Raw genomic sequence first — 16,266 nt, 5'->3', positions numbered from 1 at the left:
TTTCCTCTTTTTAAGTCATGAATAAATTTTCATTTTTTATTCAAAATTGTGTGGGATTAGGTGATGCACGTTTCTATTTCCAGAACGAGCAAGCCATTCAAACAATTCCACGTGGAACTCATGAAAAATGATGAGCACACTGTGTTGATTGCTATTTACCGCCAACCCACATCTGATCAAATTTACCAAATAAACACAAACAAAATTTGACCCTTTTGTTGGTGTTTGCTTCTTCCTCCTATAGTTCCTTGTTGGTTCTAGTTAATATTTGAGGACCAAATAATATCAATTAAACCTAGAAAATTGTATTTTGAAAATAAGCTAAAGAAAAATCCAGGGATGTTATTATCAACTGCCAACCTAACAATATTTATGAAATTACAGAGGGGATAACAATTTATAGGAGCAGGGGGTAAATGCCAACAAGAGACTAAAAGAAATAACAAGGTGACACTATAAACCAGAAGAGGCTGCCTTGTAGATTTTATTGAAATTAATCATGATCCAGTTCCTCTATTATTACATCAACAGGTAATGACCCCAAAGGGATAGAATCACTATCATAAAATGCATCATCATCATCACTCTCATAATCATAATTGTCGCTGTAATCGTCATATTCACTGTAAGGGTCACTTTGAGGAACCTCTTCAAACACTTGAACTGACCTGCTCGTGCCATCTTCACTTGACACGATCAATGCTGGATACGAGTGCTCTGTCGCCTGTGAAACACCCTCAAATTCCTCGACTTTCTTCAAAAGCGCATCAGGATCAAGGTCAAGTTCATCCAGCAACAGGGCTTTGTTTGAATCAATTGAGCGTTTCCAAAGCGACATCATTTTGGGGCTTGTCATCACTGTTTTGGTATCAGGCTTACAAGGTTTATCATAATCCTTGCCTGAAAAAGCAGGGTCAAAACGTAAATGGAAGTCAAAGCCAGAGCCTTGTAAAATCAATCGAGAATGACTGCATTAGTATTACAAGAGAAATTTAGTGTTTCAAGAATTAAATTGAGTTGCTATTGTGTTATTACTGAGAAAGAAAATAAAACAATGTATCACGCTATAGACACCATAAAGACTGTCCACATCAATCCCTATCCGAATTGGTAACTAGAGAAAGCAACTTTCTTACAATTAGTTCAATAAAACTTAGTTCTCAATAATGCAATTTCTAGGATGCTGCGTCTCTTGTTTAAGGTCAGTTCAAAAGAATTTAGTTCCCAAGAATGCAATTTCTAGGATACTACTTCTCTTGTCAGCAACTGATATGTACTTTTCCCAACAAACAGATTGCAATTATAACTGCCTTTTCCAAGATTACTTGAAAGTGGTGGGTGCCAACCACATTGTAATGCTGGTCTTATCGACTGATGTATACTGAACTCTGGTAGCTACAAGGGTAATATCCACTAAATTTAACTAATATTCAAAACGAAAAACAGAAGCTTCCTTCAACTTGGATGAGAAGTCCTAAAATATCCCACCATGTCTATTCTAATCATGAGATTTACCATCCATGATGCTGATAACAGAAGGCCCCCAATGATGTTGCATGACTTTGTGAAATCATCTTAAAGCCCTTAATTAAAATCTATTTGTGAATTTTTCCAGTTAAAAACCAACATGATCAATATAGGAGATTATAAACTGATAAAGAATCAAGTGCCTCACTGTTCCCCTGCAATAGAATCATCCCACTCTTATCTAGATACGATGTTAGGATAATATCAGCTTATGACAGAGATAGTTTCCTGAAACATGGTTTTATTATCTATTAATTCTTCGGTCAGTAATTTCTAATTGGTCTAAAAATATTCATGCGTATGGATTTTAACTCGTACCCCTCCCTGTTGATGATAGAATATCAAAATCAGCAGTATCTGAAGGTGAAGGTGCTGCTTGGTGCATTGATATCCAATTTGGACCCCTCCACATCAATATATGTTCATCATCAAAAGAAAGTAGAACACAAGGAACCAATTCCTGTACACGAGTGTAGATGAAAAGGGTTAGGAAACCAAGAGATTGGTAGACAGAATGATTGAGGTAACTCTTTGCATAATATACACACAACCAAGCAATATTTTAAAAATGCTATCTGGCACTTGTACAGTAGTTCCCATCCACATCCACTTATTGTTCATTGGGTGTCAAACAGACATAAGTACCTCCGAAAGGTTTTGAAAGCAAGAAACGAAGAAATTAAAGAGAAAACCATATGCTTATGTAAAACCTTAAAAAGGCAACTCTTTGTTACATGTCTTATTACAGGATCAGGCTAAAAGATACAGGAGGAAGATTGCAGGAACAGAAGAGGCGTACAAACCTTAAGCTTAGCACCCAATTTTTTGTAATCACTTGCATGCATCCCTCTGCAGTCAATTTTTACCAAAGGACTTCCTTCGAAAGCATGCCTAACATCTCTCACCAAGGTGATGTATACTCCATTTTTGGCTGCAATTTGCACAAAACATTATAAATAGTTTGAAATAAACATCTAAATTATAAAAAAGAGCCTTGGTTCTCTGTCTATTAATCTTAATTCAGTCAAACCATGTGATACAGAAAATGGTTGCAACGCCATAAAGCCACAACAATTTTGGAATGCAATGAACAGTGTCACTGAAGGATGAAGTTTGCACCCTTTTGGAATATTAAACCATATAAAGTGTCCATGTCATGTTATTCCAAAAGCCTTGCTTCACATCTTATGGCTCCAGTTACTTGGATTGGACCAATATAAAAACGGCAGACTAAGTCAGCAAACCACCCTTCTATGAAAAGAAGTTCACGTATAAGAATGAGCAGTGCAATTTAGTAGGGGCATTACCTAATTTACATATTGGCAAAAGTTTTTTCCCTTTCTTCCGAAACTCTTCAGCTTGATCCTTTGTCAACCCTTCTGGAGCCTCTTGGATAAGTTTGGGGTAGACTGGAGCAGCTGGTTTCCACAGCATCAATGGGTACTGAGGACGATCTTTATAGCTATAGTTTCTTCCATGGAAAAGATAAACTACACCACCAACTCGATGAATGATCTTCCCCTTAGTTCTTTCCTGTAACCATAAACAAAACCTCAGTTTCATCTAGTTTCTCCATAGACTCGTCATCAGCTTTAACTGCATTGTTGAAATTTCACATGTATATGTAACGGTGTAAGTGAAAAGCAGAGCAACCACAATTGGGTATGATGCTGATAAGCTGAAGAGGAATACCCAATACCTCAATATGACGGCAAACATTATCCATATCCACAGTTGGAACACCTTTGCATTTTACTTTACAGACTGGTCGGCGCTTCCAATGCGAATGTATCAAATCCAGCATGTTATGAGTCAACCCATCTCTTCCTAAACCAACAAAAACAAAGTCATTCTTTCAATTCAACGCCGAATATGAAAATGAAGTGACTAAAAAAAAACACCAAAAAGAAACAAAACAGTAAACAACTGACCGAGATTGACTTGGCGATTATCTGATAATTGGGGCTGAATTAGCATTTTGATCTCCCATTTCTTCAAGGGCTCTCCTAAAATCTCCTCCCTCGTCTTTTCTTGCTTAGGGTACTTGCCCAGCTCAACGGGCCTCGCCATTACCACCTCCTTCACTCGACTGGTTCCAGGCGTCATTGGACCGAACGAGTCCAAGAGCGGAACTTTGCGCTTCAGCTTCTTCTCCTTGGCGCTCTTCAATGGAGCTTTGCCGGTCCACGGTCTCGGCATTGTGGGCGGCGCGAAGGGCAAGAAGGCCGGTTCGCGAATGGCCAAAGGCTTGACCTTTGGGGTCTCGGAATAGCTGTACTGGAACTCGAAGGGTGCGCCGGGGAGGAGATACGACACGCCGTTTTCGCCAATGACGACGGCTCGGTCGCCGTCGGAGGAGATGACGCCGTCTCGTACGGGCTTGTAGTACTTGGTGCGGCGGTGGACGGTTTTGAGGGCCGGGTTGGGAGGGGCATTCTGGGACTTTTTGAGGGGAGGAGGGTATTTGGGAATTGGGATTGGTGGGGAAGGAGAAGCAGAGGTGGTGCTGGAATTTGGGTCGTTTGGGGGTGGGTTTGAAGGGAGCGAAGAGAAGAGGTTGAAGCCTGGTAGTGATGCAACTATGGCCATGGAAATTCAAAACCCAATAAGCCAAATCCTCTTATTTTACCTTTTCATGTAGGCACGCCAGGCAAAATGGAGAAGAAGATAGGATAAGCTTCCATGGAGTTTTCTGGTTTTTCTGTTGCTTTTGCCTCCACTGAAAAGAGACGGATGATATTTTGAGTGGGGGATTTTTCATTTCTCGCACGACATCTATTTTTGCGTCGTTTTATTTTTATGAACTTCCGCGACCACATCAACCCTCATGTGCCCGCACAGCAGCGAATCATGAGCGTACGCCTCTCCCCCGAACCCTAGACTCTAACCAATATATAAGCATAAAGCCTCCATTTTGCCAAGTCCCATTCATATCCCCTGCGCCTCCTTCTCCTACTCTGCGATTCTGAGGCCGCAAACATGCAGATCTTCGTGAAAACCCTAACGGGTAAGACCATTACCCTAGAGGTCGAGTCCTCTGACACCATCGACAATGTGAAGGCCAAGATCCAAGACAAGGAGGGCATTCCCCCAGACCAGCAGCGCCTCATCTTCGCCGGCAAGCAGCTCGAGGACGGCCGAACCCTAGCCGATTACAACATCCAGAAGGAATCGACCCTCCACCTTGTGCTTCGCCTCCGTGGTGGCGCCAAGAAGCGTAAGAAGAAGACCTACACCAAGCCAAAGAAGATCAAGCACAAGAAGAAGAAGGTTAAGCTCGCGGTGCTCCAGTTCTACAAGGTTGATGATTCTGGAAAGGTCCAGAGGCTGAGGAAAGAGTGCCCTAATGCTGAGTGCGGAGCCGGGACTTTCATGGCGAACCACTTCGACAGGCACTACTGCGGCAAGTGTGGGTTGACCTATGTTTACCAGAAGGCTGGCGGTGATTAGAGATTTAGAGTTTTAAATTTCAAATATATCATTTTGGATTTAAATTTTGCTGCTTTTTTTTTATGATGGTATTTTCGGTTTCAATTTCATGCTTGAAAAACCTCTGAAATTTTAGGTATTGTCGTTGTTTCAATTGCATATGCCAGATGGAATGATTATCCTAATATTGTTATGATTCGTGTTCTATTGTTCATTGGCTGATTGATAATTGTGAAATGATGATTGTTTTTGTTTTGAGAAAGTTAAGTCACACACAGGTTTTGGTAATGGAATTGCGTTGGATTTAATTTGCAATGGGTATGGTTTCATTTGCTTGTCGGGTTGATATCAAAGAATCTTGCTGGTCTTGTGTTATTGATTTTGGTTTAGTTTTCTGAGAGGGATGTTCTTATATATATATATAAGTGGATTGCCATGGCTGAGTGTGACCAAACGGGGAGCATGTAGTTGTAGTGTAGTTTTTACATCTTTTACGCTGAGGCAGAGGACCATCTTCGCACATATAGCTCCCTGTTATCTAAATGCTTGTTATGTTGCCGATGATTAGAATCTATCTGGGTTTCTTAAGAAGGTGAATTGGTCAAGACAAGAAGTTTGTCAGTCATGATATCTCGACTACTGCGTTTGTAGGGGATGGGTTAATAATCCCTTTGACTCAATCAAGCTGGGCTCAACCCAAAACTTGAGTTGGGCAATAAAATCTCCAAATAGAACATTACATGCTAAATTGCTGCCCCAGTTGATACCATGTTGTGGGATCTTAAGTTGGCAATGTGGTACCATGTTGATTATTCTGCATAATCTTAGGATTGTCATTTTAGTTGTAATCAACAATGGTGTTTCAACTGAACCTAGAATTACACTGCATTACTTAACTTATCAGAAATTATAACGAGATACAATCTTCGTGTTGTAATCATCCATGCCCAAAAGAACAAGAATGGAAAGGAACTAAAAAAATTTACAAAGCTCCATTGAAAGTGGTAATGTCTTTGTACCAACAATCTGCAATACTACTTTCATTTCACTGATTTCACCAATGAAATTCGCGACATGTGATAAGGTTTAGAAAGAGTTGAGATTCCACGCGCTATAGAAAAATTCAGAATTACTTCTAATTTATAGAAGCACAATTACTTCTAATTTATAGAAGCACTTTCTGGAGAAGTGCTCCCAAGTGCTTTTCTGGCACTTGGATGGCTAATGAAAACTTTTTTATAATAAAGTAGCGCGCTAATGAAAACTTCAACTTTTTTATAATAAAGTGATTTCGCTAGAAGCTCTTATGAGCTGAAATATGTCCTAGAGTAACAGTACCAAACAGGCCGAAAAGTTTGAAATCGATGGACATTTGTCTGTGGCCCAAGAATTTACGGGAGCCCTTTTGGATTGGAGCGGTGCCCAAATTATGTTGATCCTATCTGAGAGATCCAACGAAAGAACCCCAGAAAAAGGGTTCAAAAGGGCCCTTCATTCTTATCAAACTGGCCCATAATCTGAACCGGCCCATAGACTGAAATGGGCCTGACAATATTGATCTCAACAGTGTGCAGAACAAACCGGATGAAGAATGATAGCAGGAGTAGCCCATGCATTCCAGTGTTTTTTTTAGGCTTATTATCACAAAAGGTCCCTAAGGTTTACGAAACTATCAGATTGCATCCTTAATGTTTTTTTGTGTCACTCGTGGTCCTCAAGGTTAGTATGTATAATCACAAATGGTCCCTGCCGTTAGGTTCCGTCAAAAACTCTGTTAGTTTGCTGACGTGGCATATATACATATCACAAAACATCCCTAAGGTTTACACATCTATCACAAATGGTCCTTGCGAATTTTTTTAATTTTTTAATTTAAAATTCATAAAATTTTGGTTTTCTTTTTTATATTATTTAAAAATATATATTGTATTTTAAATACATATGACACTATATTTTTGAAGATGTGGGCTCCACATATATGCCACACCAACAAACTAATGAAGTTTTTTTTTTAAATAATTTAAAATTCATAAAATTTAAAAATGAAAAAACCATTTATATAAGGATTTTAACCTTAAGGACCATTTATAATCCCTAAACCCTTGGTTTTTTTCATTTTTAAATTTTATGAATTTAAATTATTTTTTAAAAACTCCATTAGTTTGTTGATGTGGCATCTATGTGGAGCCCACATCTAAAATAATATAGTGTCATGTGTATTTAAAATACAATATATATTTTAAAATAATTTAAAAAATAAAACCAAAATTTTATGAATTTTAAATTTAAAAAAATTAAAAAAAATTGCAGGGACCATTTGTGATATGTAAACCTCAGGGATGTTTTGTGATATATATATATATATGCCACATCAGCAAACTAACGGAGTTTTTGACGGAATCTAACGGCATGGACCATTTGTGATCATACATACTAACCTTGAGGACCACTAATGACACAAAAAAACATTAAGGATGAAATCTGATAGTTTCGTAAACCTTAGGGACCTTTTGTGATAATAAGCCTTTTTTTATTACGTAGACGCTTTGGCAATTCTATCCTCAATCACCAATCTTAATGCTCAGATCTAGGGTTTTCCTTTTTTCAGTTTGGGCTTTTGTTTTTGGGCCTTCACTTTGTCTGTTATGTACTTTACTGTTTGGCCCTTTGTTTGTTTGATTGTTTTGCTAGTGTTCGGTTTCTCTTTAGCTTGTGGTTCTCCACCTTTTATAATCCTTTCCAATTTATTTGAAAAAGAAAAAAAGAAAAAAAGAAAAAAAGAAAAAAAGAAGGCCTCTTCATCTTGCCAATGCCATGAGAGGATCACTCTCCAGCAGTCCAGATTTGTGCTGCTGACGTGGGAAAAACTGATTGGTTACATGTCCAAAATTATTTTGGTCTGTCTGTCTGAGTCAGAGTTACTCTACTTGAAGTTGAATTTAATGACTGCGCGACAGCAAATGTTTTCAAACAATGCAATGCAATGCATATGAGTTTTCAATTTTCAATCACTGTGAGGAAAGTGGGGACCTTAGAGCTTCAATTCAACTCTCACTTACAGATCACATGGGGAAGGGGAAAGCTTGATCAATGTGAAAGAGTTAAAACGGTAACTGGGGCAGTAGATGCGGTCATTATGAGAAACAGCAGAAAAATATAAGCAATTGGAAAGTTACCAAAAATGCATAGCACAAAAAGCAGAGAGAGAGAGCTTCTCATGTCAAAAACACTTCCTCTCTTTCAGGAAACAGACAAACTCTAAGATGCCACTTTTCCTTCTCCATGCATTCTTCTAGAACACAGCACTTTCACTTTCATTTTCATGTGAGAGAGAGAGAGAGAGAGAGAGAGAGAGAGAGAGTCAATTATGGAGAGAAAACAACACATGAAAAACAAAGGAGCTCTCTTCCTTTCCTAATCATTTTACATCAACAATTGTTACCAGTTCTGTATTCAGGGGTCAGGGGTGTGACTGTAATTTTTCCAAGGAGTGATTAAGTAACCCCAAGACTTGAAACATTCTGAAATGCTTCAACATTTTTTAACTCATGTCATGTGAAACCTAGCACACGTCTTGACCGCAACTAAATAATCATCAAAGAGAGTTAGTGATTATTAATTCTTAATGATTTGTGTCCTTCAACTTCTATAAATCCTCTCCCTTCTATAACCAAACACTTCCCTGTGTTTTGCTCTCTCTCTCTCTCTCTCTCTCTCTCTCTCTCTGTGAAACACACACAACCACAAGCTCAAACGTAACAAACATGTCTGCACTGAACCATCTCTTCGATCTACCCGATCAGATTTGCTATGTCCAATGTGGTTTCTGCGCCACCATATTACTGGTTGCTCAACATTTGCTCTAACTTTATACTAATACATTGAACAAGAGTCATATAGCATGACTGCATTAATTCTTGGGTTTTGATCTCTTTCTTACTTTCTTTTTTTCTTTTTTGGCCAAGTTTGACCGATTGTTTCTGTGTAAAAATGTAGGTAAGCGTCCCATGCAGCAGCTTGTCAATGTTGGCCGTCACGGTCAGATGTGGTCACTGCAGTTGCCTCCTATCTGTCAACATGATGAAGGCCTCCTTTGTTCCCCTCCATCTGTTAGCTTCCCTTACCCAAGATGAGGTAACTGTTTCATACATCAATCTCATCAAATCTTGAATATCAAGTCCTAGTCGCTTTTATGTGATCATAATCGATATTACAGTACTGTTCTCTCAGTATTTATCAAGTCCTAATAATTAATCTTAATCTCTTACAGCAAAGAGAAGAACTCTGCTTAGAAGAAGTGGACAAACAGAACAACCGCCCCTTGGACATGCGCAGCCCATCCATGGTGGTTTCCAATTCTGACAATGAAGAGGAGGACACAATCTCTATGAATCCCATTGTTAACAAGCGTACGTACGTTCATAAGTCATATAAAATCTGGTGCAACTAAACTGGCTGGATTGTATTAACTTTTTTTAGTTTCTTGTTATTAAATTTATGCAGCACCAGAGAAGAGACAACGAGCTCCGTCGGCCTACAACCGTTTTATCAAGTAAGATTTGCAACTTATAATATGTTAGAAGATGTGAATGTGATGCATTTGGGAGTTTTAATAATTTTGTGACTCTTTCATGTGTAAATCAGAGAAGAGATCAGGAGGCTTAAAGCTGAGAATCCAAGCATGACTCACAAGGAAGCTTTCAGCACAGCTGCAAAAAATGTAAAGCTTTAGTTAGAGCCAAGATCAGTAATAATGAAGTTAAATCTTTTCATTAAGTGACAGTTCAATACTGGATATGCATGTTTGATTGTATGTAGTGGGCCCAGTTCCCTCCAATTCAGTTCAAAGGAGATGGTCCAGATGGCGAGAGCTGCACTAGCCAGAGAGAGGAAAATATGACATGGGATTCTGATGTTCCTGAGGTAAATATTTAGTTATTCACCATCACCATGCATATATATGATTGAAATGATTAGTGGAGGACATTGATCATGATGACCAGAATAGATATCCAACTGGAGACCATGGCCTACAAAACCCAATTAAACATCATATTTATCTGATAAATTAATGTAGCTCATGATCAGAATTAGCCATGACACATCACATACCACACCGCACCAGAATATTGAATATCCGTAAGGTTGTCACTTTCTTTGTGGTTCAACTAGTAAATGCCAAATTTATTATTTGAAAGCAGTGTCAAAAGACTCAAGGCTCCTTTTGATCCCTAGCTTGCTAGATATTATGTGTTTGTAATTATTTAAAAATTTATGCCACTCATGTATACATGCATGACTTTCTGTTGTGAAATTTTTTACAGGCCCATGAAGATGGCAAAGTTTTCCGTGAGAGAAAGGCCCCAAGGCATTCCATGTGGGCAAGGACACCCTTCGAGTGAATGAGGCTTGACCTAAACCTCTATAACAAGAAAGCTGTTTCTCTCTCAGGCCCACGATTTGGGTTGAAGTCACTTGCTATTTTAGGGTTAGATTCTCTAGGGAATGTGGTTTTCGTTTCAGATTGAACAAGTCTTCACTGACAGAAAGAAGTAGTCTTGCTTTCAAATGAGCTTACTGATTATGATGGAATATTGATCCATTTAGTTCAAAGCAGACTTAATTTTCTAGTTCTACTCTGTTTCCAAGTAAATCAAATTTCTTTATGGTTATGGACTGCATGCAATTCCATGGTTGTTGTTGTGACAGACAGCTAGATTTCCTCAACAAGGTGTGCATGAAAATTGGTTACCTGCTAGCAGAAACTCTTATAAACAGACATTAATTAATGAGACATTTCAGATTCAGGATGTGTTTTAATAATTATTTCTCATGGTTTTGCTTAAGTTTAATTTTCCAATGTGTTTTGCAGCAAATACTCATGAATCATAAGATAGGTAGATAATAAACTTCAATCATGTTCTTGAGACACAAGTGAGTGGGAGCATTTTTTATCACCACTTTAATCCAAGGTGTATCATCACCACCTTTCTCAACACTTGACAAGTGTCCATGGGAATAACCATGGTTCCACAAATACAAAGTAAAGAGTTAACTATGATTATGTCCATGAACACATGTCAAGTGTTAAGAAGAAGAGTAGTGAGGACACACCTTGAGTTAAAGTGGTGAACAAAAATATCAAAAATATTTCCTACCTTAGTGGGATTTTATCCGCTTTAACCATGGAACCTTATTTTAGCGGCTGTAATTACAATCTAGGATATTCAAAATCATACCTAGTTTTTGAGTTCTAATTAAGTAGCTTTAACATATATATGTATGTTTCAATTCACTTCAGTACTGTTTCCTTCTTGCAAATCTTGGCCCCCTTTGAATATAACTACCTGAAAAAAAACAAAATACAGCAACATATATGTATGAAATCTTGGACATTGAATGGATACATAGTTATGATATTGCTATGGTTGTGGTTAGATATACCTATATTTAATTTTGTGGGATTAATTTATGAGGGTATTGAATGCAACTTCTGAAAGAAAAAAAATAAGAAAAGTATAGATGAGCTGGGATCTTACCCATTAAAGGCCTGGGAGAGATAGAATGGAAATAAGCTTGAAAGAAGTGCCTATTCTCCTTTTGTAGCTCTCTCCACACTGCAATTCAAACATACATGTGTTGTGTGTGTAAATCAACTAACTAATAAATAATGAATCCATACATATATACATATAATGTTGGAGAGAAGAGAGAGAGAGAGAGAGAGAGTGACCTGTAAGTGTGACAATTGGCCTAATGCTTGCATGCTCTGCTAGCGCCTTTATGCACTGGTCACAACTCATGTGAAGTAGCAAGCATCTCTCTATAAGATGTTGGACCTGTTTTTACATGTATCAGTATTTCCATGCAAAAGTAAGACCATGCATAAGTCCAATGAGAGAGAGAGAGAGAGAGAGAGCGAGAGAGAGAGAGAGAGAGTATACCATTCTTATGTAGCTGCGAGGGTTGCAAAGCAAACATGGACCGAGGTGATGGTTGTGATACATTTTCTCCTGAGTCTTGAGTAGGGTTTAGACAAAACCAAAAGGCATGAATGACTGAAAAGAAGGATATAATAGAATAGAGAAGAGAGAGAGGGAGAGAGAGGTAGCAAGAAAACAAAGAAAGCCCAAAAAGTGCAAGGATGATGGGAAAGATATTTGGAGGACCATATACAAAAAAGAAGAGCCGGGATACCAAAATGGAACATTGCTATGTTATCCACAGAAATCCAAGCGAGGGGCCAAAAGAGCACAAGAAATCCAAACGATAGATTCACACCTCATCTCCAAAGAGATAACAAAACAATTGCGTTTATGATGATGGCAAGTGCGCGTGGCTAGGCCTCTAGCCACTTGATCAGGACTTGAAACCCACCACCACCCTTGGCTAAGCTAGGCCCTATCAAACCCATTTGCTACCTGTTTTTCTGTTTCCGGGTCCTACATTCTTAACTCTATATGCCCATTTCCATGACTTAATGATGTGTGTAGCTAGCGGTCCTAATTCTAAGCAACATGCTGAATATTTTTTTTTTCACTAGCGATATTAAGATAACAGATATTTGAATACATGAATTGCAAAGGCAACTGCTCTTAATCACTTCAACTAGAAATCATAATTCACATTAGTGATAACAATAATCATCACCGAGTTGACACCTGGAAGGGCATAAGTTCTTCGCTTGTAGGAATAAATAATTGCTGGCCTAGAAAACATGAACCTTGTCCAACACGGTGCATCGAATAATATGTTGCCATTGCGAGATAATGGTTGGTTTTTTCTTTTGTTTCCTTTATGGGTGCGTTTATTCCTCAAGACTTTGGCCCCAGCCTCATTGCCTTCATTACAAGCAAACATGTCATGGAAATGCATTTCCAAGTTCCAAATTCCACTATCGATGATGAGATACGGATGGACATAAAGCCAATCCACCGGATTATCAAACAAACAAGCATTTTTATAATTGATTATGCTACACACCATCAAATGAATAGATTATTGTATTGCCAACTGTTCTCTTTGTAACCCACGTTTATTTGAAAAAGTTAGCACAACCAACCACTGAGACCAACATTGTAAGCTGCAACCAAATGGGAACTTATTCCCCTAAAACATGGAGAGGTTTCCAGTTCAACTTTAATCAACCAAGTGCCAACAACCATTGCATAAAAGAAGAAGAAAAAACGCATAAAAACAAACACAATGATTTATATTCTCGAGGATTGAACTTCTTGGTTTAAAACTCAAATCTGTTTTGGTGGGTCTGTATTAGGCGTTGTTTGCTTATGACTTTGAAATTCAGCCAAGAAGAAAACATTGATGAAAAACTTGTTTGCTTATGAGAATGACGTGTTTTCCAACATACATACGACATTTCTTCCAAATTAAGCGCGAAATTGTGTGTTTTACTTAAACAAATATATATGCATCATGTTGTGCAGTTAGAATTAGGTGTCAATGCCGATGGGCCTAGTGAACTTTTACAACAAGAAACAGGTAATGAGTTGAAGGAATTTACTTCTGAGCAGGTGGGGGAAAACGAAAAGAAAATGATAACAGATGGAAAGCTGGACTGTGCAAATTAGTTTTAAAATGAACTCACATCTTATTCCTTTACCTGTTCCTTCCCACCACCATTATTCCCACCATTTTTGCTAAAAAACAAAAACGCTCTGTTTTTACAAACTGGCCAAGCAAATCCTGCATCTATGATAACATGGGCAACAAACTCAACTTTAAAGAAAGCCATCATTGTGACATATACGCATGCCAACATTATATGCAAAGCAAATAGCAATTATCATATATGCCGAGCAAGCTACAAATATTTAAAATAACACAATGCCTCGCGAGCATTCAGTCATTCATTCTATTTAACAAGTTCATACACATTACAACCTAAACATAAACTAGTGCGCACTAACATACATGCCTTAAGCGCATCCATAAGCATCTCCCCACATCTGCATAATCCTATTAGACATATTCCAACTTTCCAACTTTCCAACTAGGGTAATAAGGACCAAACACTGAAACAGACAAACAGACATGGAACATGTACCACACACTCGGGCACTTAGACAAAAATTCAAATAAAACCAGAAATCGGGTCGATTGTTACACCATATGCTTCCTCAGCTGTTTTCAGACTTCTCCAAAGCTGTAACAAAGCGCAGTGTCAGTACAAATATACTCATCAGCCAAACTTGTACTAGAATTTGTGTGTGTGTGTGTGTGTGTGTGTGTGTGTGAGAGAGAGAGAGAGACAGAGAGAGAAGTTACTATTGTAGTTCAGAAGCTTCTCGATGAGGTCGACGTGAGTCATAAGCATTCGCCGACAGCAATAACGGACCAAACCCAATGCATCAAGTGCATCTCTGCATTCAAATAAATTAAAACCATTAACTAAGTTCTCTTTCAGGGCCTAATTTTCATATCTTTATTCCAACCCTAATTTTCATAAGACTGGCTGTCTACTACCAGTGAAGACTATAAACTTCACCCAACTAATTACTATGTCAAAATTGAAAATTGAGCATTGCCCATCTACAAACCTTGTATTTCATGTCATTATAAAGCTCATTTAATCATGTGGGTTTTTCCCAAATCGTCCTAAATGCATATCATTATAAGCCCCTCGGGAATCAACTCAGAAAAAATATTGGGCTATTTATGAAAAACTAAATTATTTTTAGCGTTATATTGTGCAATTTACAACACGAAACAGCCCTATATGCTCATTCTCAACCGCTAAGGAAAACAATGCAATAATCAATGACCTTATTGAATTTCAAAAATTAGGGCAAAACACTTCAAATTTGAGCAACTCACCCTTCGGTGTAATCTGCTTGCAGAAGGTCAAGATACGTATCCCATTTGTTTCCAATCACCTAAAATTGAACATTTAAAATACCAATTTACAATTAGATGCACTCAGATCAGCCCCCAAAAGGCAGCAACTTCAGATATATCGAAACGTCTAACGAAACGAAAGGGGTTGAAATCCCTAGCCCTAAGGTTGGTTTAAGGGGCGAATGGGGGTACCTTTCCGCAGGTGAAACAGCGAACTGGGATGATCATCTTGTTTTGCCCTAAGTCTCTGGATTGTGGAGTCTCCTTCGTTCTTCAGCTCTCCCGCTCTCACGTGTCTCTGTGTTTGTAGAATCGGAGGGTTTTTACGAGGTTTATACTTCATATACGGACCGAGACTTGGGCCGGGTTTTAAGTTTTGTGCCGTGACATGGTTGGATCTATGGGCAATCTTGTAATTTGCCCTTCCGAACAAAAAAAAATAAAGAAAAATAAAAATCATGTATATATTCATTTTCTGACATTGAGAATCTATTTGTATTTATATTTTATATTTTTAAGATAAAATTATATGAAGTTGAAGAATTTGGGATTTATATATATATATATATATATATATATATATATATTTTTATTATTATTTTTTTTTTATTATTTTTTTCTGTGGACATTGCATATATTATGTTCTTATAGTGATTGATCAACCAGTGAATAAGGGACTCTAAATGCTTATTATATTGAGGAATGTTAGCAACTTTTTCGGTTCTTATTTTCATCCTATAACTTGATATTGTGATTCGAACCGTTTGTTTTGTAGGTTACTATGCACACATTATCTAAATTAACCAAATAAGAAAAAAAAAATTGTTTAAAAATCTAAGTATTGTCAAATATACAGATGAATTTAATTAAATACCAAAATGTTTATATTATCAAAGTATTTCTAATTGGGTTGATTTTTATGCGAATAATAATCCTTCAAAAGTGACCTAAAATATGAATGATACTAGTCATGATTACGGAACAAGAAAGAAAAGGGAGTCATCCATCCTTGTATAAGATCGATTTTCTTCCACTAACATCTAGAAACCTTAATCTTTTTTGTTCATGAAGGAATCTATATGCATGCATCTACTTTGAAATGTATTTCCTTTAATAATAAATGATCTTATATAATGTTTATCCGCCACCCAAAATTCACGTTAACATAGCAAAAAGATAAAAGGATCACGTTGAAATATAAATCCTTCTCGCTCTCCATCTCCATCACAAAAATAAATAAATAAACCCTTCTCGTCTTTTCACAAATCTACCACAAGATTATATAAAAATGATAGTGTATATATATATATATATATATATATATATATATATTAAAAAATAAGAAGAAGGAAAAAAAAATAAAAAAGGAGAAAGTAAGTGTATGAAATATCGTGTGTTGTTGTGATGTTGGGGGAAGATGAATGAAAGCCACCGACCCCTCCATTATTGTTTAAG

The 16,266-nt window shown here is 37.5% G+C and overlaps 5 protein-coding genes across 5 annotated transcripts; 2 read left to right on the top strand and 3 right to left on the bottom strand.

Annotated features, from left to right (window-relative positions):
* Positions 1-456: 456 nt before the first annotated feature.
* CAF2 (RNA-binding CRS1 / YhbY (CRM) domain-containing protein) lies at positions 457-4,297 on the bottom strand. The gene is made up of 6 exons (XM_021953993.2): positions 3,459-4,297; positions 3,227-3,354; positions 2,835-3,060; positions 2,331-2,458; positions 1,846-1,987; positions 457-900 (listed from the first exon to the last, which is right to left on the bottom strand). The coding sequence occupies exons 1-6, from the start codon at positions 4,114-4,116 to the stop codon at positions 494-496; spliced, it is 1,689 nt and encodes a 562-aa protein (XP_021809685.1). The 5' UTR covers positions 4,117-4,297; the 3' UTR covers positions 457-493.
* A 142-nt stretch (positions 4,298-4,439) lies between these two features.
* LOC110753206 (Ribosomal protein S27a / Ubiquitin family protein) lies at positions 4,440-5,152 on the top strand. The gene has a single exon (XM_021954050.2). The coding sequence runs from the start codon at positions 4,507-4,509 to the stop codon at positions 4,975-4,977; it is 471 nt and encodes a 156-aa protein (XP_021809742.1). The 5' UTR covers positions 4,440-4,506; the 3' UTR covers positions 4,978-5,152.
* Positions 5,153-8,697: 3,545 nt separating this feature from the next.
* On the top strand, positions 8,698-10,421 carry INO (Plant-specific transcription factor YABBY family protein). Its single transcript, XM_021954052.2, has 7 exons — positions 8,698-8,801; positions 8,953-9,090; positions 9,227-9,365; positions 9,460-9,508; positions 9,601-9,676; positions 9,775-9,879; positions 10,281-10,421. Exons 1-7 carry the CDS (start codon positions 8,721-8,723, stop codon positions 10,356-10,358), a joined length of 666 nt encoding a protein of 221 aa, XP_021809744.1. The 5' UTR covers positions 8,698-8,720; the 3' UTR covers positions 10,359-10,421.
* Positions 10,422-10,838: 417 nt separating this feature from the next.
* LOC110753207 (uncharacterized) lies at positions 10,839-12,149 on the bottom strand. Its single transcript, XM_021954051.2, has 4 exons — positions 11,901-12,149; positions 11,690-11,795; positions 11,496-11,573; positions 10,839-11,303 (listed from the first exon to the last, which is right to left on the bottom strand). Exons 1-4 carry the CDS (start codon positions 11,961-11,963, stop codon positions 11,254-11,256), a joined length of 297 nt encoding a protein of 98 aa, XP_021809743.1. The 5' UTR covers positions 11,964-12,149; the 3' UTR covers positions 10,839-11,253.
* Positions 12,150-13,786: 1,637 nt separating this feature from the next.
* LOC110753209 (DNA-directed RNA polymerases I, II, and III subunit RPABC5) lies at positions 13,787-15,161 on the bottom strand. Its single transcript, XM_021954053.2, has 4 exons — positions 15,004-15,161; positions 14,791-14,849; positions 14,242-14,336; positions 13,787-14,119 (listed from the first exon to the last, which is right to left on the bottom strand). The coding sequence occupies exons 1-4, from the start codon at positions 15,037-15,039 to the stop codon at positions 14,094-14,096; spliced, it is 216 nt and encodes a 71-aa protein (XP_021809745.1). The 5' UTR covers positions 15,040-15,161; the 3' UTR covers positions 13,787-14,093.
* Between the last annotated feature and the right edge of the window lie 1,105 nt (positions 15,162-16,266).

This window comes from Prunus avium, chromosome 1, assembly GCF_965620075.1.
Source record: "Prunus avium chromosome 1, drPruAviu1.hap1.1, whole genome shotgun sequence".
NCBI classification, from domain to species: Eukaryota; Viridiplantae; Streptophyta; class Magnoliopsida; order Rosales; family Rosaceae; genus Prunus; species Prunus avium.
Note: the sequence above shows the minus strand (reverse complement) of the source record. Positions and strands in the feature narration are given on the sequence as shown.